The sequence below is a fragment of the Coregonus clupeaformis genome, chromosome 19 (genome assembly GCF_020615455.1).
Source record: "Coregonus clupeaformis isolate EN_2021a chromosome 19, ASM2061545v1, whole genome shotgun sequence".
NCBI classification, from domain to species: Eukaryota; Metazoa; Chordata; class Actinopteri; order Salmoniformes; family Salmonidae; genus Coregonus; species Coregonus clupeaformis.
In genome coordinates, this window is record NC_059210.1 from 9,810,364 (window position 1) to 9,831,341 (window position 20,978).

The following is a 20,978-nucleotide window of genomic DNA, read 5'->3' on the forward strand; positions in this document are numbered from 1 at the left end:
TGAAATGCCTCTCACCTTTGGAAACAGGCGGCTGAGTGTGAGTCGGTCCGCAGGTGGGTGAATATGGGGCAGGGTGATCGCAGAAACAGCCATTCTATCCCTGCTGACATGCTGGGTAGCTCCTCCGGCTCAGAGACAAACTCCCTTACAGCAACCGGAGGCAGTGGCGGCAATCTATGAACAGAGATTCAATACATCCATCCTAAGGTACAATGGTTTGGCATGTCACCAGGGTTGGGGTCAATTCAATTTTAATTTAGGAAATATTCAGGAAGTAAAATTAAGTGAAAAGCAAAGGGAGAATTGGAATCGGATTTTCAGCTTATTTCCTCAATTGAAATGGAATTGACCCCAACCCTGCATGTCACAACATGGTAGTGACTATACTGTTGATGAAATGTGTACAGCTCTGTTTATAAAGGACAGTTTGTTGCATCCTCAGCCTCCTGTAATGTACCTGTACCTCCTAACTCTTCACTCACCTTGGACAACCGCCATCCATGTTTTATCTTGTGTGACAATGTGTGTATGGATAACAGCCTTTGTTGCGTTGGCCGTTTTTGTTAGGAATATGGGGACAGCCTGGTGTCTGTCCCACTGTAGGTTGATCTCTTTGTACTACTGACCCTTGGAGAGTGTATTGTACTAGAGTACTCTCAGAGTATCTTAACGTGAGAAGAATAACAAATCAAATAGGCTTTGTTGGTAGATATTTGACTGTCTAGTTGAGGTAATCTATTGAGATGATAAACTGGGTGAAATGAAATAAGACAACAACAGATAAAGCTTGTAAACTGCACAACAATCAAATGACAGCACGTTTAATGAGTGCTCTTGGACAGGTAGAACTAGGGTTACTGTGTGAGGTCCTGGTATATCTGCTGCTCGTCTGTCTGTCTGTGGAGAATAAAGCCCATGTATGTTCTAGTGGCTGTCTCTGATATCCTTGGTCTTCCTGTTGTTGTCCTCTCAGCTCTGTCCTCCTTCAGCCCTAGCAGTGCCATAGGTGGCATTTACACTGGTGTCCCTGAGCTGTGCTGCACTTCTCCTGACTACACACACACACACACACACACACACACACACACACACACACACACACACACACACACACACACACACACACACACACACACACACACACACACACACACCATCACAGATCTATAATGTCTACCATTGTATGTTTACTGTAGGTACGTCAACATTTGCACATCTACGTATCCATATCTATGTACAGTACCAGTCAAAAGTTTGGGTTTTTCTTTATTTTTACTATTTTCTACATTGTAAAATAATAGTGAAGACATCAAAACGATGAAATGTTTTACATTTTAGTCATTTAGCAGACGCTCTTATCCAGAGCGACTCACAGTTTTTTTAGTGAGTGCATACATTTTCATACTGGCCCCCGGTGGGAATCAAACCCACAACCCTGGCGTTGCAAACGCCATGCTCTACCAATTGAGCTACACAGGACTATAACACACGGGAAATAACACATATGGAATAATGTAGTAACCAAAGAAGTGTTAAACAAATCAAAATATATTTTATATTTGAGATTCTTCAAAGTAGCCACCCTTTGCCGTGATGACAGCTTTGCACACTCTTGGCATTCTCTCAACCAGCTTCATGAGGTAGTCACCTGGAATGCATTTCAATTAACAGGTGTGCCTTCTTAAAAGTTGATTTGTGGAATTTCTTTCTTTCTTAATGCGTTTGAGCCAATCAGTTGTGTTGTGACAAGGTAGGGTGGGTATACAGAAGATAGCCCTATTTGGTAAAAGACCAAGTCCATATTATGGCAAGAACAGCTCAAATAAGCAAAGAGAAACGACAGTCCATCATTACTTTAAGACATGAAGTTCAGTCAATACGGAATATTTCAATAACTTTTAATGTTTCTTCAAGTGCAGTCGCAAAAACAATCAAGCGCTATGATGAAACTGGCTCTCATGAGGACCGCCACAGGAAAGGAAGACCCAGAGTTACCTCTGCTGCAGAGGATGAGTTCATTAGAGTTAACTGCACCTCAGATTGCAGCCCAAATAAATGCTTCACAGAGTTCAAGTAACAGACACATCTCAACATCAACTGTTCAGAGGAGACTGCGTGAATCAGGCCTTAATGGTCGAATTGCTGCAAAAAAAAACACTACTAAAGGACACTAATAACAAGAAGAGACTTGCTTGGGCCAAGAAACACGAGCAATGGACATTAGACCGGTGGAAATCTGTCCTTTGGTCTGATGAGTCCAACTTTGAGATTTTTGGTTCCAACTGCTGTGTCTTTGTGAGACGCAAAGTAGGTGAACAGATGATCTCCGCATGTGTGCTTCCCACCATGAAGCATGGAGGAGGAGGTGTGATGGTGTGTGTGTGCTTTGCTGGTGACACTGTCAGTGATTTATTTAGAATTCAAGGCACACTTAACCAGCATGACTACCACAGCATTCTGCAACAATACACCATCCCATTTGGTTTGCGCTTTGTGGGACTATTATTTGTTTTTCAACAGGACAATGACCCAAGACACACATCCAGGCGGTGTAAGGGCTATTTGACCAAGAAGGAGAGTGATGGAGTGCTGCATCAGATGACCTGGCCTCCACAATCACCGACCTCAACCCAATTGAGATGGTTTGGGATGAGTTGGACCGCAGAGTGAAGGAAAAGCAGCCAACAAGTGCTCAGCATATGTGGGAACTCCTTCAAGACTGTTGGAAAACCATTCCTCATGAAGCTGGTTGAGAGAATGCCAAGAGTGTTCAAAGCTGTCATCAAGGCAAAGGGTGGCTACTTTGAAGAATCTCAAATATAAAATATGTTTTGGGGTTACTACATGATTCCATATGTGTTATTTCATAGTTTTGATGTCTTCACTATTATTCCACAATTTAGAAAATAGTACAAATAAAGAAAAACCCTTGAATGAGTAGGTGTGTCCAAACTTTTGACTGGAACTGTATATCAATCAATAACTATGTGTCTTTACCTGTTGGATGGAAGTTGCAGGCTGGATGGGGCGGTATAGGACTTGGGTCCTCTCCCTTTTCAGAGAGAGATACGAATTTAGAAGAGATAGAATGCTTCTTTTCACATACAGTATGTCAAAGAGCGCAGAAATGCCAATTCCTAAAACAGAAAAACTTGAAAACTAGAGAGAGAAAACGAGGCTGGAAAAAGCATCTCAGACTACGGCAATTTGACTGGTACGCTTTGAATTCAATTGTAATGCCCTTTCTAGTAATTTTGATTCTATGGCTGTAACAGTTCCATCTACCACTCTCTGCTTACACTGGACTGGGGACATTAACACTAACAGTACCAGCAACAACATGCTGTCTATTCTCTCTGCTTACACTGGACTGGGGAGAGCCTTCTGATGGACTTGTCTCCTGCAGGCAGGTTAGCCAGGCCGGGCAGCCGCTCCCCGTCTCTGTTGTCCCGGGGCAGCTGTGAGGGGGGCAGGGTGGGACGCAGGAAGGACGGCACATGGTGGGGGGGCGGGCGGGTGGCCTGGGGGCACTGGCCAGGACCCCAGTCGTAGCCTACAGTGCAACATGGACAGGATGGGATGGATACAGATTAGTAATGAGAGGCAGGTATGTGGTGTTACAGAGAGAAGTTCATACAATATGTATCTAATGTACTGAAGGCAGAGAAGAGAGACAAAGAGATGAGTAGAGAAGTGAGGAGAAGAGAAGAGAAGAGAAGAGAAGAGAAGAGAAGAGAAGAGAAGAGAAGAGAAGAGAAGAGATGAGAAGAGAAGAGAAGAGAAGAGAAGAGAAGAGAAGAGAAGAGAAGAGAAGAGAAGAGAAGAGAAGAGAAGAGAAGAGAAGAGAAGAGAAGAGAAGAGAGAGAGAGAGAGGAGAGAGGAGAGGAGAGGAGAGGAGAGGAGAGGAGAGGAGAGGAGAGGAGAGGAGAGGAGAGGAGAGGAGAGGAGAGGAGAGGAGAGGAGAAAAGAAGGGAGGAGAAGAGAACAAGAGAAGAGAGGAGAAGAGAGGAGAATAGAACAAGAGAAGAGAAGAGAGGAGAGGAGAAGAGAAGAGAGGAGAAGGGAGGAGAAGAGAACAAGAGAAGAGAGGAGAAGAGAGGAGAAGGGAAGAGAGGAGAAGAGAGGAGAAGGGAGGAGAGGAGAAGAGAGGAGAAGAGAAGAGAGGAGAAGAGAAGGGAGGAGAAGAGAAGACCTTGAGAAGACCTACTCTACCATTGAGGGTAAACTGCATCCTGCTCCTCACATAATCAGCCATCAGGTGCTGCAGGTACTCCGACTGTAAAATCGAAACCAAGACAAGCCAATCATTCACATTACGTACTGTAGTGTAAAACAAAGCGTTTTCGGCTTTGACTTGTCAATAAGAGTTCTACCTTCGATGTCATGGCCGGCCTCTTGGTGTCAAAGACAAAGTATAGGACAGACACCTGGAGGAAACACGCATGGTGGACGGTGATACATGCTCTGAACATGATCATCATGATAAAGGAATAACTGACGGATGCAGAAATAAACACATGCTTAAGAAGTATGCTTAGTTACATGTACATCAGGACATTCAGTGATTCAAATGAATCTCATGTTGTGAGTGTGAATGTGGGAACGCAGTATTCTCCTACACCACTTGAGGGGGGTAAGAGAATGATGAAAAATATAACCAGGGTAACAGCATTTCTCTCCGTTCAGAAGGAACGATAGACTACCTTCTTATCTGGAGGACTGGGCTCAGGCGGGACCAGTTGTCTCTCCCTCCATTTTGGAGGCTCCCTCCTGGGCACTACTGGAGGAGCCTTTAACTGGAACACAAACAGAGGCCCCGTACACACTCAGGTTCTACAACTGATGTACAACACATTCGACACAATGGTTGTAGCTAATACAACAGATATTTTCTGATGAACTTGACTGCACAAAAATTGTTAACAGAACCGTAGCGGTGACACCACACAATGTTGGTGTAAACATTTTTGTGAAAAGTGTGTATGGGGCTAGAGAGAGAGAGGGAGTGAAAGTGACACCACTTGTCTCTACACTCTTAGAAAAAAGGCAGTGGGAGGATATTTTTTTAATTCCAGGTAGAACCCTTTTTGGTCCCAGGTAGAAAGAACGCTTTTGAGTTCCATGTAAAATCCTCTGTGGAAAGGGTTCTACATGGAACCAAAACGGTTCTACCTGGAACTAAATGAACATTTCCACTGCATTTCAGCCCTGCCACAAAAGGACCAGCTGCCATCATGTCAGTGATTCTCTCGTTAACACAGGTGAGAGTGTTGACGAGGACAAGGCTGGAGATCACTCTGCCATGCTGATTGAGTTAGAATAACAGACTGGAAGCTTTAAAATGAGGGTGGTGCTTGAAATCATTGTTGTTCCTCTGTTAACCATGATCACCTGCAAGGAAACACGTGCCGTCATCATTGCTTTGCACAAAAAGGGCTTCACAGGCAAGGATATTGCTGCTAGTAAGATTGCACCTTGTCACGATCGTCGAACACAGAGGACCAAGGCGCAGCGTGGAATGCGAACATACTTTTATTTTTTATGATCACACGAACAAAACAACAAAACGATACGTGACGTCCTTGGCAATAGACACTAACCAAACACGGAAAAGATCCCACCATAACTGGACCAAGCAGCGTGTCCAGGACGTCCTTGGCAATAGACACTAACCAAACACGGAACAAGATCCCACCATAACTGGACCAAGCAGCGTGTCCAGGAGCCAACGCCAGAGAGGGCTCTAAAGGATATCAACCTCGACTGGGTCAAGCCGCGGGAGGAGGAGAGAGGCTGGACTTGGGAGCAGAGGAGCGAGAGTCTGGCGAGAGCCATGGAGGCCTGGCCCACGGGGAGGAGAGACAGCCAGACATTTTTTAGGGGGGGGCTCACGCTGTGGACGACGGGGCAGCAGGAGGCCGGGATAGAGTGGTTCAGCGGGTTGGCAAAGGAGGCCGCCAGGTTACGGGAGTCACTGGTCACCAGGGGGAAGGAGAATGTAGAGGCACGGCGAGAGGTACTGGGGTGTGCTGCCAGTCCGGTCCGGCCCGTTCCTGATCCCCGCGTAGGGCCAGTGGTGTGTGTCCCCAGTACGGTCCGGCTTGTTCCTGTCCCTCGCACCAAGCCTGTGGTGCGGCGTGCCGTCAGCCCGGTCCGGCCTGTTCCTGCTCCCCGCACCAAGCCAGTGGTGCGCTTCGTCAGCCCGGTTCGGCCCGTCCCTGCACCCCCGCACCAAGCCAATGGTGCGCGTCGTCAGCCCGGTCCGGCCTGTTCCTGCTCCCCGCACCAAGCCAGTGGTGCGCTCGTCAGCCCGGTTCGGCCCGTCCCTGCTCCCCGCACCAAGCCTATGGTGCGCGTCGTCAGCCCGGTCCGGCCCGTCCCTGCTCCCCGCACCAAGCCTGTGGTGCGCGTCGTCAGTCCGGCACAGCCCGTGCCTGTTCCACCGGTGCCTGGTCCGGCACCGGTCAGCTGCTCCACTCCGGAGCTAGAGCAATCCGCTCCACCAGTGTTCAGTCCAGCTCCGGCCAGCAGGGCCAGACCGGACCAGGGGCGCTTTGGGGGGTTTGCTGGGAGGGTGGGGGTCAAGCCCGGAGCCGGAAACGCCTCCAAGGAGGAATGCCCACCCGGCCCTCCCCTGTTCGGTTTATGTTTGGCGCGGTCGCAGTCCGGGGGGGGGGTACTGTCACGCCCTGGCTCTGGGACTCTGTTATGTTGAGCCAGGGTGTGTGGTTTCTATGTGTTTTGTGTGCTAGGGTGTTTATCTAGTTCATTTGTTTCTATGTTGGCCGGTGTGGATCTCAATCAGAGGCAACGTGAATCAGCTGTTGCTTGTTGTCTCTGACTGGGAACCATACTTAGGTAGCCTGTTTTGCCACAGTGTTTGTGGGATCTTGTTCCGTGTTTGGTTAGTGTCTATTGCCAAGGACGTCACGTATCGTTTTGTTGTTTTGTTCGTGTGATCATTAAAAATAAAAGTATGTTCGCATTCCACGCTGCGCCTTGGTCCTCTGTGTTCGACGATCGTGACACACCTAAATCAACCATTTATCGGATCATCAAGAACTTCAAGGAGAGAGGTTCAATTGTTGTGAAGAAGGCGTCAGGGCACCCAAGAAAGTCCAGCAAGCGCCAGGACCGTCTCCTAAAGTTGATTCAGCTGTGGGATCGGAGCACCACTAGTGCAGAGCTTGCTCAGGAATGGCAGCAGGCAGATGTGAGTGCATCTGCACGCTCAGTGAGGCGAAGACTTTTGGAGGATGGCCTGGTGTCAAGAAGGGCAGCAAAGAAGCCACTTCTCTCCAGGAAAAACATCAGGGACAGACTGATATTCTGCAAAAGGTACAGGGATTGGACTCCTGAGGACTGGGGTAAAGTAATTTTCTCTGATGAATCCCCTTTCCGATTGTTTGGGGCATCCGGAAAACAGCTTGTCCGGAGAAGACAAGGTGAGCACTACCATCAGTCCTGTGTCATGCCAACAGTAAAGCATCCTGAGACCATTCATGTGTGGGGTTGCTTCTCAGACAAGGGAGTGGGCTTGTGGGCTCACTCACAATTTTGCCTAAGAACACAGCCATGAATAAAGAATGGTACCAACACATCCTCCGAGAGCAACTTCTCCCAACCATCCAAGAACAGTTTGGTGACGACCAATGCCTTTTCCAGCATGATGGAGCACATTGCCATAAGGCAAAAGTGATAACTAAGTGGCTCGGGGAACAAAACATCAACATTTTGGGTCCATGGCCAGGAAACTCCCCAGACCTTAATCCCATTGAGAACTTGTGGTCGATCCTCAAAAGGCGGGTGGACAAACAAAAACCCACAAATTCTGACAAACTCCAAGCATTGATTATGCAAGAATAGGCTGCCATCAGTCAGGATGTGGCCCAGAAGTTAATTGACAGCATGCCAGGGCGGATTGCAGAGGTCTTGAAAAAGAAGGGTCAACACTGCAAATATTGACTCTTTGCATAAACTTAATGTAATTGTCAATAAAAGCCTTTGACACTTATGGAATGCTTGTAATTATACTTCAGTATACCATAGTAACAACTGACAAAAATATCTCATAACACTGAAGCAGTGAACTTTGTGAAGACCAATACCTGTGTCATTCACAAAACTTTTGACCACGACTGTACAGCGCATTCAGAAGAATTCAGACCCCTTTAACTTTTTCCACATTTTGTTACGTTGCAGCCCTATTGAAAAATGGATTAAATCTACACACAATACCCCATAATGACAAAGCAAAAACAGCCTTTTAGAATATTTTGCAAATTTATATAAATAAATAAAAAGTTAATATTACATTTACATAAGTATTCAGACCCTTTACTCAGTACGTTGTTGAAGCACCTTTGGCAGCGATTACAGCCTCAAGTCTTCTTGGGTATGACGCTACAAGGTTGGCACACCTGTATTTGGGGAGTTTCTCCCATTCTTCTCTGCAGATCCTCTCAAGCTCTGTCAGGTTGGATTGGGAGCGTCTCTGCACAGCTATTTTCAGGTCTCTCCAGAGATGTTCGATCGGGTTCAAGTCCGGGCTCTGGCTGTGCCACTCAAGGACATTCAGAGACTTGTCCCAAAGCCACTCCTGTGTTGTCTTGGCTGTGTGCTTAGGGTCGTTGTCCTGTTGGAAGGTGAACCTTCACCCCAGTCTGAGGTCCTGAGCTCTCTGGAGCAGGTTTTCATCAAGGATCTCTCTGTACTTTGCTCCGTTCATTTTTCCCTCTATCCTAGTCTCCCAGTCCTTGCCGCTGAAAAACATCCCCACAGCATGATGCTGCCACCACCATGCTTCACCGTAGGGATGGTGCCAGGTTTCCTCCAGACGTGACGCTTGGCATTCAGGCCAAAGAGTTCAATCTTGGTTTCATCAGAACAGAGAATCTTGTTTCTCATGGTCTGAGAGTCCTTTAGGTGCCTTTTGGCAAACTCCAAGCAGGCTGTCATGTGCCTTTTACTGAGGAGTGGCTTCCGTCTGATTGGTGGAGTGCTGCAGAGATGGTTGTCCTTCTGGAAGGTTCTCCAGTCTCCACAGAGGAACTCTAGAGCTCTGTCAAAGTGACCATTGGGTTCTTGGTCACCTCCCTGACCAAGGCCCTTCTCCCCGATTGCTCAGTTTGGCCGGGCGGCCAGCTCTAGGAAGTCTTGGTGGTTCCAAACTTTTCCCATTTAAGAATGATGGAGGCCACTGTGTTCTTGGGGACCTTCAATGCTGCAGAAATGTTTTGGTACCCTTCCCCAGATCTGTGCCTCGACACAATCCTGTCTCAGAGCTCTACGGACAATTCCTTTGACCTCATGGCTTGGTTTTTGCTCTGACATGCACTGTCAACTGAGGGACCTCATATAGACAGGTGTGTGCCTTTCCAAATCATGTCCAATCAATTGAATTTACCACAGGTGGACTCCAATCAAGTTGTAGAAACATCTCAAGGATGATCAATGGAAACAGGATGCACCTGAGCTCAAATTTGAGTCTCATAGCAAAGGGTCTGAATACTTATTTTTAATACATTTGCAAAAAAATTATAAAAACTTGTTTTCGCTTTGTCATTATGGGGTATTGTGTGTAGATTGATGAGGACATTTTAGAATAAGGCTGTAACGTAACAAAATGTGGAAAAAGGGAAGAGGTCTGAATACTTTCCCAATGCACTGTACTTGGGAGTTCCTCTTCCTTTTCATTGCCTATGATGTGTAAAACATTGGGACTTACAGGCTTCAATACATATTTGCTTTTCTCCAACGTCCCTTTGACACCATTTTCCTGTAATGTAAAAGAATAGCAAAAATGAAGACGAACTAACAAAGGAAACCTATCCGTACTTCTAAAGGACATATCTGGTCCATATTCAGAGTGAGAGCATGACCCAACCATCCCACTGATTATACTCACCCCCTTCTCCTCCCTGACCCTGACCAGGTGAGATCTGTTCCTCTCCTTCTTGGACTTCAGCTTCTTACGGGACACCATCTATGTTATAGAGAGAATACAGACAGACCGGTGAGTTATTAGTCACTTCGGAACTCCAACCCAGACAGAAACGTTTTGTTAGCGAGACAGTAATACTACTGCTACCAGTTACTACCACTGTTAGTACCTTGTTGAAGGCCTGGAGGTGAGCAGGAGGTCCGTCTGTCTGGGAGCTGTTGGATCCACTGGCGCTGGCCTCGTGGTCAGTCAGTAAAGTATCTGTAGGCTCATTGTCTATTGGCAGACCTGCCTCCTGTCTCATAATCTCCTGTAGCTCTCTCAAACACGTGCTGTACTGCAGAAACAACAGACCAGTGAGACTGGTGAGATCTGCTTCAATATAGATACTGTGCTTACACTGTGAACAAGCAGATATCGGCAGGACTACAGACAGTTGTGTCTGGTTCTGGTCCCACCTTTGTCCGGTCCGGGTCACAGTAGTCCAGTAGTGTGTCACAGAACTGAGCCCCCAACATCTCCAGGTCCTGAGTGCTGAAATGGGTCCCCTTCCTCTTACCTGGAATCAAACCAAAAGTGAACATATTTGGTCTGACTGAATCTGACTGGTAAACCCTGAGACGTGTGGAGTTTACTCTGAATCAAGTAAAGTACTTTAGTTATAACAAGTCTATCAAATGTTTCCTTTCCATTCATGTAACTAAAGTTTGGTAGAAAAATCTAGCTCCACTGTGTCTCTGTCTCGCTCTCTTCTGCTAGAGAGACATGGCAGAGATGCAGTGATGTGGTGGATATCCTTACCGATGTTGGAGCCACAGAAGGATGTCTCCAGGGTGAAGGAGTTGAGGACCCCCAGCCTCCACAGAGACACTCTGCCTGTTCCCTCCTTACTGCGCTGTGCCTTGAATTTACAGCTCCCGAACGAGAACTGAGGACACACAAAGATACAATGTTTGAGCAGCCAGTCTTTTGTGAAGATTAGCTTAATCTTGGAAACCCCAACGGCCAACATGAGAAAGAACTAGGCAGTTCAGATCAAGCTAAATTGTGTGATCTTATCTCGTCCGTTTCATCTGAACTGGGCCTGTATTCATAAAGCGTCTCAGAGTAGGAGTGCTAATCTAGGATCAGTTTTGCCTTTTAGATCAGAATGAATAAGATTATATGGACAGGGGAGACCTGATCCTAGATCAGTACTCCTACTCTGATACTCTTTGTGGATACGGGCCCTGGCCTTGGCTAAGGGGGATAGAACAATGAGTGAGGAAGAGTAATTAACCATGTCAGGGCAATTCTTGCTGAGCATCAGAGAGAAGACTCGTTCGTGAGGGTGTCTGTCAGCGGACCGGGGTTTCTCACAGCCGTAGGTGAAGACGTTGTGTTTACGGCTGTGTCCATGGAGATCACAGTACAGCAGCACCTTACGCTCCTCACACAGTCTGGAGGACATACGTGATATTATTGGCTGACTGATTGGTCTAACTGATCGATTGATTGGTTAACTGATTTATGGATAGATTGGTTGAATGATTGATACCTCTGGACCATGGTGTGCGTGGCCCACACGGTAGGGAAGGATTCTCTGAGGATGGACTTGTAGCTACGGTTGAGGTCTCGTCCGGCCAGCGAGCAGCGGTAGTTACCTACTATGACCCCGTCCGGGTTCAGCATGGGCACCAGCTTGAAGACGAAGGCATCTCGGAGCAGCGCCGCGTCCGGAGAGTCTCCCAGCAGGAAGTTCAGGACGCCCTTCATCACCCAGGAGCTGTTGGTCGGTTGTATTTAATGTTTGAATGTGTACGTTTGTATATTTGATGTATAGTATGGCACTTTATCAGAGTTATTCTACCATGCTGTACGGAATGAAAATAACACTTATCTTAGATTGTGTGGCAATGAACAAATCGGAATCTGAATTTGGTCAAAAGCAGTGCACTGTATAGAGCCCTCACACTCAACTCTGGACCACGAAGCCAGTTCCACTGCATTTTCATTGTTCCCCTCTAATCAGGGACTGATTTAGACCTGGGACACCAGGTGGGTGCAATTCATTATCAGGTAGAACAGAAAACCAGCAGGCTCCGGACCTCGTTGGGTAAGAGTTGAATAGCCCTGATATACAGAATAGAGTGCCATTTCAGACACGCCCAACCACTACCTGTTGGTCTCTACCTGTTGGTCTCTACCTGTTGGTCTCTACCTGTTGGTCTCTACCTGTTGGTCTCTACCTGTTGGTCTCTACCGGTTGGTCTCTACCTGTTGGTCTCTACCTGTTGGTCTCTACCTGTTGGTCTCTACCTGTTGGTCTCTACCCGTTGGTCTCTACCTGTTGGTCTCTACCTGTTGGTCTCTACCGGTTGGTGTCTACCTGTTGGTCTCTACCTGTTGGTCTCTACCGGTTGGTGTCTACCTGTTGGTCTCTACCTGTTGGTCTCTACCTGTTGGTCTCTACCTGTTGGTCTCTACCTGTTGGTCTCTACCTGTTGGTCTCTACCGGTTGGTGTCTACCTGTAGGTCTCCCCAGGGGTGTCTCTACCTGTTGGTCTCTACCGGTTGGGGTCTACCTGTAGGTCTCCCCGGGGTGTCTCTACCTGTTGGTCTCTACCTGTTGGTCTCTACCTGTTGGTCTCTACCGGTTGGTGTCTACCTGTAGGTTTCCCCAGGGTGTCTCTACCTGTTGGTCTCTACCTGTTGGGCTCTACCTGTAGGTCTCCCCGGGGTGTCTCTACCTGTTGGTCTCTACCGGTTGGTGTCTACCTGTAGGTTTCCCCAGGGTGTTTCTATCTGTTGGTCTCTACCTGTTGGTCTCTACCGGTTGGTGTCTACCTGTATGTCTCCCTGGGGTGTCTCTACCTGTTGGTCTCTATCTGTTGGTCTCTACCTGTTGGTCTCTACCTGTTGGTCTCTACGTGTTGGTCTCTACGTGTTGGTCTCTACCTGTTGGTCTCTACCTGTTGGTCTCCCGGGGTGTCTCTACCTGTTGGTCTCTATCTGTTGGTCTCTACCTGTTGGTCTCCCGGGTGTCTCTACCTGTTGGTCTCTACCTGTTGGTCTCTATCTGTTGGTCTCTACCTGTTGGTCTCTACCTGTTGGTCTCTACCTGTTGGTCTCTACGTGTTGGTCTCTACCCGTTGGTCTCTACCCGTTGGTCTCTACCTGTTGGTCTCTACCTGTTGGTCTCTACATGTTGGTCTCTATATGTTGGTCTCTATATGTTGGTCTCTATATGTTGGTCTCTATATGTTGGTCTCTACCTGTTGGTCTCTACGTGTTGGTCTCTACGTGTTGGTCTCTATCTGTTGGTCTCTACCTGTTGGTCTCTACCTGTTGGTCTCTACCTGTTGGTCTCTACCTGTTGGTCTCTATCTGTTGGTCTCTATCTGTTGGTCTCTACGTGTTGGTCTCTGCCCGTTGGTCTCTATCTGTTGGTCTCTACCTGTTGGTCTCCCCGGGGTGTATCCGGGCGGTCAGCACCACAGCAGGCTTGTGACTCCTGTCCTCTCGGTGGGATGGGTTGGTCACCGTCAGCACCGGAACCAGGTTACCCGCAAGCGACCGGCACAGGGTCCGCACCTTACAGAACCGCGAGCGGCGGGGGTCCCGCTCGATCTCGGACAGGTGGGCCCACAGGTTGGAGTAGGTGTAAGGGTAGCAGTGGGCCAGGTAACAGGTATCCTGGTCGTAAGGGCGACATTAATAACAACTTCACTGTATTGTAAATAGATTGCATTATATTGTGTATTTGAAGAAAAGTATAATAATATCCTGTATATTGATATTGATATATTGTAACATGTTTATACCTGGTTCTAACATGCATCCTTTGTCCTGATCTTCTCCACATTCTGATTGTGCCCACATTTTTAGACAGGTGTAGGATTAAAAGATGCATTGTGATCTGATTGTGATCAGATCTTCCTGACCACCTCCAGAGATAGTCAGGCACGCATTTTGTCTGGATATCTTACCAGTGTAGACAGAGAAACCATTTAAATCCTCTTTATCCCGCCTTCTAAAATCATTGACAGGTGGTACCATTGATTTATGGCATCAATATGTAAAATGTAAATAAATACATCCATATTATTTTGAAATAATAGTTGTCAAATAATTTGCATACAGGGATGGTCTAGGAAATCTAGTCACAATGGACAGATATGAGACACATTTTAATTTTAATTTAATTTAATTTTTTTATGTTTCATCTGACCATATGACATTCTCCCAATCCTCTTCTGAATCATCCAAATGCACTCTAGCAAACTTCAGATGGGCCTGGACTGGCTTAAGCAGGGGGACACGTCTGGCACTGCAGGATTTGAGTCCCTGGCGGCGTAGTGTGTTACTGATGGTAGGCTTTGTTACTTTGGTCCCAGCTCTCTGCAGGTCATTCACTAGGTCCCCCCGTGTGGTTCTGGGATTTTTGCTCACCGTTCTTGTGATCATTTTGACCCCACGGGGGTGAGATCTTGCGTGGAGCCCCAGATCGAGGGAGATTATCAGTGGTCTTGTATGTCTTCCATTTCCTAATAATTGCTCCCACAGTTGATTTCTTCAAACCAAGCTGCTTACCTATTGCAGATGCAGTCTTCCCAGCCTGGTGCAGGTCTACAATTTTGTTTCTGGTGTCCTTTGACAGCTCTTTGGTCTTGGCCATAGTGGAGTTTGGAGTGTGACTGTTTGAGGTTGTGGACAGGTGTCTTTTATACTGATAACAAGTTCAAACAGGTGCCATTAATACGGGTAACGAGTGGAGGACAGAGGAGCCTCTTAAAGAAGAAGTTACAGGTCTGTGAGAGCCAGAAATCTTGCTTGTTTGTAGGTGACCAAATACTTATTTTCCACCATAATTTGCAAATAAATTCATTACAAATCCTACAATGTGATTTTCTGGATTTTTTTTCTCAATTTGTCTGTCATAGTTGACGTGTACCTATGATGAAAATTACAGGCCTCTCTCATCTTTTTAAGTGGGAGAACTTGCACAATTGGTGGCTGACTAAATACTTTTTTTCCCCCACTGTATGGAATAAACTAAACGTACAGTCAATAACACAATATAAAATCGATATACCGTGTGTGCAAATGTAGTAAGTTATGGAGGTAAGGCAATAAATAGGCCATAGTGCAAAATAATTACAATTTAGTATTAACACTAGAGTGATAGATGTGCAGAAGATGATGTGCAAATAGAGATACTGGGGTGCAAATGAGCAAAATAAATAACAATGTAAATAACAATATGGGGATGAGGTAGTTGGTTGGGCTAATTACAGATGGGCTGTGTACAGGTGCAGTGATCGGTAAGCTGCTCTGACAACTGATGCTTAAAGTTAGTGAGGGAGATAAGTGTCTCCAGCTTCAGAGATTTTTGCAGTTCGTTCCAGTCATTTGCAGCAGAGAACTGTAAGGAATGGCGGCCAAAGGAGGTGTTGGCTTTGGGGATGACCAGTGAGATATACCTGCTGGAACGCATACTACAGGTGGGTGTTGCTATGGTGACCAATATTCTAAGATAAGGCGGGGATTTACCTAGAAGTGATTTATAGATGACCTGGAGCCAGTGGGTTTGGCGACGAATATGTAGTGAGGGCCAGCCAACGAGAGCGTACAGGTCACAATGGTGGGTAGTATATGGGGCTTTGGTGACAAAACAGATGGCACTGTGATAGACTACATCCAATTTGCTGAGTAGAGTGTTGGAAGCTATTTTGTAAATGGATCGGTAGGATAGTCAGTTTTACGAGGGCATGTTTAGCAGCATGAGTGAAGGAGGCTTTGTTGCGAAATAGGAAGCCGATTCTAGATTCAACTTTGGATTGGAGATGCTTAATGTGAGTCTGGAAGGAGAGTTTACGGTCTAACCAGACACCTAGGTATTTGTAGTTGTCCACATATTCTAGGTCAGACCCGCCGATAGTAGTGATTCTAGTCGGGCGGGCGGGTGCAAGCAGCGTTCGATTGAAGAGCATGCATTTAGTTTTACTAGCGTTTAAGAGCAGTTGGAGGCCACGGAAGGAGTGTTGTGTGGCATTGAAGCTCGTTTGGAGGTTTGTTAACACAGTGTCCAATGAAGGGCCAGATGTTTACAAAATGGTGTCGTCTGCGTAGAGGTGGATCTGAGAGTCACCAGCAGCAAGAGCGACATCATTGATATACACAGAGAATAGAGTCGGCCCGAGAATTGAACCCTGTGGCACCTCCATAGAGACTGCCAGAGGTCCAGACAACAGGCCCTCTGATTTGACACATTTAACTCTATCTGAGAAGTAGTTGGTGAACCAGGCGAGGCAGTCATTTGAGAAACAAAGGATATTTAGTCTGCCAATAAGAATGCGGTGATTAACAGAGTCAAAAGCCTTGGCCAGGTCGATGAAGACGGCTGCACAGTACTGTCTTTTATCGATCGCGGTTATTATATCGTTTAGGACCTTGAGCGTGGCTGAGGTGCACCCATGACCAGATCGGAAACCAGATTGCATAGCGGAAGCGTGGGATTCTAAATGGTGGCTAAATAGAGGGAGGAGGATATAGGTCTTTAACAGTTTGGAGCTAGAGTGTCACCCCCTTTGAAGAGGGAGAATGTATGAAAATGTATGCACTCACTAACTGTAAGTCGCTCTGGATAAGAGCGTCTGCTAAATGACTAAAATGTAAAATGTAAATGTAAGAGGGGGATGACCGCGGCAGCTTTCCAATCTCTGGGGATCTCAGACGATACGAAAGAGAGGTTGAACAGGCTAGTAATAGGGGTTGCGACAATATGAATACCATGTGTAGACATATTTCTGAAACTGTGGGCACAATCAGAATGTAGACAAAGGATTTAAGTCAGTGCTGGCCCTTTTTTCTATTTATGATGTAATTGATTGTTGGCTCCAAGCACCGTTTCATTGATTTACACAAGACAAGAGGATAAGAGTTGAGCACTGTGGTTCTTGCCCTTTACCTGGTCATAAGGGAAGCAGAAGGTCCAGGAGAGGGAGTAGCAGGGCTGGTTGGCGTGTTGGCGTCCGTTACGTTGGTAGGAGACCTGTTGGCCCACGCGATGCCAGCCCACCCCCTGGACACGGGCCTCCTCCTCAGAGTAGAGCAGAGGCAGCTGGCCCTCTTCATACAGACTGGTCACCTTCAAATCAAATCAACATTTATTCATTTTTATTATTTATTAAGTGTCAAGCTACTGTATGTCACATGAACGTGTTGTAAAACATTTTACTACAGAAAGAGAGAAAAGAAAGACAAAATGGTGATAACAACCTACCTTCAGCAGGTTGGTGATGGTGAAGCGGTAAAGCACCCCTGCCCTCGTGTTCCTCACCCGGAAGTAGAACCACTGAGTGTGCTTCTCCGTGTACAGGTCCGTCCGCAGGGAGAGCTCGTAATCAAATTCACCACTGGAATGAAATGAAATAACATTATACAGAATGTAAATGACTGTGGACATTCATTCACTCAGAACTAGGATGCGTGACAACATGAGACGATTGAAATCGAATCACACAACACAGAATATAAGTGGTGGTGAGTGAACATTCATTCACTCAGAACTTTGAATGACAGTGTGAGAGGGTTGACAATTCATATGGATGCTCTGTACTCACACCCTTGTTGCTTTCAGCAGGTTGCCACTCTCGAAGCGTCCCTCAAACAGCAGAGTGATGTCATCGGGTCCAGAGAGAGACACAGCAGCAGCGGTCAGGGAGGAGCGACGGCCCCCCACACGAGAACCCAGGAAGTAGTTATCCTTATCTGCATAGACATGGACATTTAAAACAAAGAGACATGACGCACTGTATGTGTCCTGGGGATGAGCAGACCTGGGTGCAAATAGCATTTGTTTCTTTCCAGGTGCGCTTGATTGAGCTTGACTGGCGCAGTGGAATCAATGGAGTAGTCCTCCCTCCCATCTGGCGCTCCAAACAAAACAAACAGCCTACTATTTTAACCCAGGCAGGTCTGTAGTAGAGCTCAGTGATTGACAGATCTGACACTTGATTGGAGTTACCTCTCTGTGTGTCATACACGACAGTGCCTTCCTCTTCAGACTCTGGTCTCAGCCACTCGTTGGTGTTCATCTGAGCACACAGCGGCTCTGGGAAGGGAGGAGCCCACTCTGACAACAGAGACAAGAGAAGACAAAAGAGGGAGTGCTGCTTTGCGTTGTGAAAAATTTAAATAAAAAGGTGCTCTTTGGATCTAAGATTGAGAGCTTTTCCTGAATCTCTTTTCAGTACATGAAGTGCTCTTGTAATGTGACATTGACTCTTATTTGACTCTGGTCTAAAGCCTAGCTTTCCTCTAAACGATTATACATCTCTTGAGACCTCCCATTTCTCTTTAGTCTGTAGTATTCTCACCAATATGCTCTATTTCCCCCGGGATGACCTCCCACTTGTGGGGCCAGCGTGGCAGTGTTTGGGACACATGTCCAGACACACCGTACAGGTGACGGGGCTCCCTGAGGCGAGGCACAGCCCTTCCCGACTGGATCTCAAATACCACCTGGGTGGTTCTGGGTAGTGGAGAAACACGTGACACATCTGTGTGGGAAGAAGTTTGGATTTCAGCCAATATGGTGAGCAGTTTCGGAAGCAATTACAATACTTGTAGCTTCATGACTAGTTTAACTACATTTTCCATTGGTTTGGTGAAAGTTAGTTAGTAATTTCCAAACCATGTAGTTAATTAAGTGGTTTCATTGTTCTTTGAAACTTTAATGATACAATAGACTTTTAAAAAACATACATTTCTTACAGCTCTACCTTTGACAGTGAAAACGAACAACCAAGCTATGGTTGGTGCTATGTGCCCTCCTGTACTTGGATTCTATCTTACCTTTACTCTTATGGGAACACTCCTCCTCTGCAGGTGCCTTCAACTGTTCTTCATCCTCCAACTCCTCCTCTTCATCATCAAAATACGAGTAGCTGAAAGAGCGGTGACATGTTCTTCCATGAACGTTGTCCCTCATCTCATTGTCATCCCCTGTAAATCCTGTGGAATGGCAGGATCATTTATCTCATTTTGAATGTACATCAGGGTAATCTCACTCAACGAGACTGCAAGCTTTCATAAACATGCATGAATCTCATTACATAATCTCGCTGTCAAGATCATACTAACCCTCATATTGCCTGTTGCAGAGAGGATACATCCTTTCATTGCAGATGCATGTCTTTTTAGAATGGTTTCTACATCTGTGTACCTGTAGCTATCTTTGTATTGTTGCCCATGGTACTTTTGGTATCATGAATATATATTTCTGAAATAGTCACATATAGGTTATGACTGTGAAGTCTGCTTCAAAAAAGCATAGTAAAGATGAGTCAGGCAAACCCAGCAGGATACATTTTTTACAGTTGCAATATCAATTTACATAGTGGTTTGAGGGCAGATTTCCAAAATACCTCTACTTGGTATGCTGCTGCCAGCCAGACTGTAATTCAATCTGACTCCACAGAAATTCACCCCGTCACTTAAAACTTGCTGGCCTGATCTCATTTAGCAGCGTTGAACATTCAAAAAGATGAGACAAACTCTCCAGAAAGTCAGAGACTAGCTAAATTAATTAGAATCTGACAGACGTCTTCCTGTGACATCATAACCCATCATGAATGGTGGTTTGGTTTCATTGACTTATGAACTGAGCAAAATAAGCTTCTACAACAAAATTATGTATAAATAAAAAACAAAAAACAACAGGTAACGTTAAAATGCATTAATATCGTGATAACTAGGTTTAATTGGTTTAGCCAACAATTCAAGATTGCAAAAATAATGCTGACATTTTATTCATTCAGGACTTGGTCAACATCAGTCACCTGTGAAAGAACAAAACACAACACACACCAGTCAGTGGCACGTTAACGTTAGCTAGGCTAGCTAGCTAGTTAGCTAACGTCTTTGTTACTGTTTGGTTTAGGTGAAATTACAATAGCTAGTTATCAATATACTTCCTATGCAATTATTGAGTGAGTGCATTCGCTACCTACCGCATGCATCACTCAAGATTGTCGCCTGCCATAGCATCATCGGCAGCGTGTTGTTTCAGGTGAAGACTGCAGAGCGGAAAATGCACCATTTACAGTACACGGTCACCATGACAACTAACGTGGCGCGAAATCCCCAACATTCTTCTACTTGTTATGTTGAAAGATACAATATTTTCTTTGAACGAAGGGCTACATTGTATCACATGTATCACAAGTATATCAATCAGTATAATACATAAAAAATAACAAGTATCCTCCTGCATGAGCGCACTAACATTTTTGTAACTTATATGGGAAGAAAAGCAGTGTTTTAAATTCCAATATTATTTGTGCACAATTAATCATTTCTGCTGCTTTTGTAAGAAGGTGTTGGGTGTCATCTCATAACTGTGAAACATGTCTTGTGGTGACAACAAATGACTGATTATCTGGCAGTAGTAATTTGATAGGAGGACCACAATGGAAATAAGTCCCAGAATTTATTGTGTGTTATCCTCGATGGTTTTACGCATGTGCATGTATGTCAAGTTTTATGTGTGCTTGTTTTTAAAATGGTCGAATTAATAAACTGAACTAAACGAGTCCTGGGGAGGTTGTCCTCCCAAGACGACCATTGTTGCAGAATAGTATACCTTCACAGTATATATTTCTACTGGTGGGCAGGCCTATAGAGAGGATTCCCTTTCCCAACACATATTTTCATTGAGTTATTTGCTGGAGTGGTCAATTCTCAACCACACTATAAAATGAGGGTATAGGCCTACTTGAAACTGTCAAGAGGATAGTGTCAGGTGTCAACAAGGGTAAAGAGATAATGTCAATCACTACAGACAAAGAAGGGTAACGTTAGAACGCTCATACCATAATTATTATCTTAATTTATCTCTTACATTCATTATCTCTTGTGGTGTGAGGCACTCCTGTTCATCAGGCACTGCTGCTCTCAAGGTAGATATCATACACACTGTTCATTTGGTAATGGTCTGTAATGACCTGCCAGGTGTCAGGGAAGAGGGGGTTGTTATCAGGGTTCCTGAGCC

The 20,978-nt window shown here is 45.8% G+C and overlaps 1 protein-coding gene across 7 annotated transcripts; it reads right to left on the reverse strand.

Moving 5' to 3' along the window:
* Positions 1-781: 781 nt before the first annotated feature.
* LOC121531620 (cytosolic carboxypeptidase 2) lies at positions 782-20,032 on the reverse strand. 7 transcript variants are annotated; one of them, XM_041836935.2, is made up of 23 exons: positions 19,939-20,021; positions 19,732-19,767; positions 18,782-18,940; positions 18,304-18,486; positions 17,952-18,059; positions 17,764-17,853; positions 17,548-17,695; positions 17,208-17,340; positions 16,893-17,072; positions 13,380-13,618; positions 11,481-11,708; positions 11,223-11,382; positions 10,745-10,871; positions 10,402-10,502; positions 10,113-10,280; positions 9,908-9,985; positions 9,728-9,778; positions 4,704-4,796; positions 4,374-4,427; positions 4,208-4,276; positions 3,365-3,553; positions 2,998-3,052; positions 782-1,052 (listed from the first exon to the last, which is right to left on the reverse strand). In XM_041836935.2, the coding sequence occupies exons 3-23, from the start codon at positions 18,915-18,917 to the stop codon at positions 970-972; spliced, it is 2,673 nt and encodes an 890-aa protein (XP_041692869.2). In that variant the 5' UTR covers positions 18,918-18,940; positions 19,732-19,767; positions 19,939-20,021; the 3' UTR covers positions 782-969. The 7 variants fall into 7 exon arrangements, with proteins under 7 accessions (XP_041692869.2, XP_041692866.2, XP_041692865.2 ...); XM_041836932.2 differs by lacking the exon at positions 19,732-19,767 and having other exon boundaries at positions 4,213-4,276; positions 19,939-20,032; XM_041836931.2 differs by lacking the exon at positions 19,732-19,767 and having other exon boundaries at positions 19,939-20,032.
* Positions 20,033-20,978: the final 946 nt, after the last annotated feature.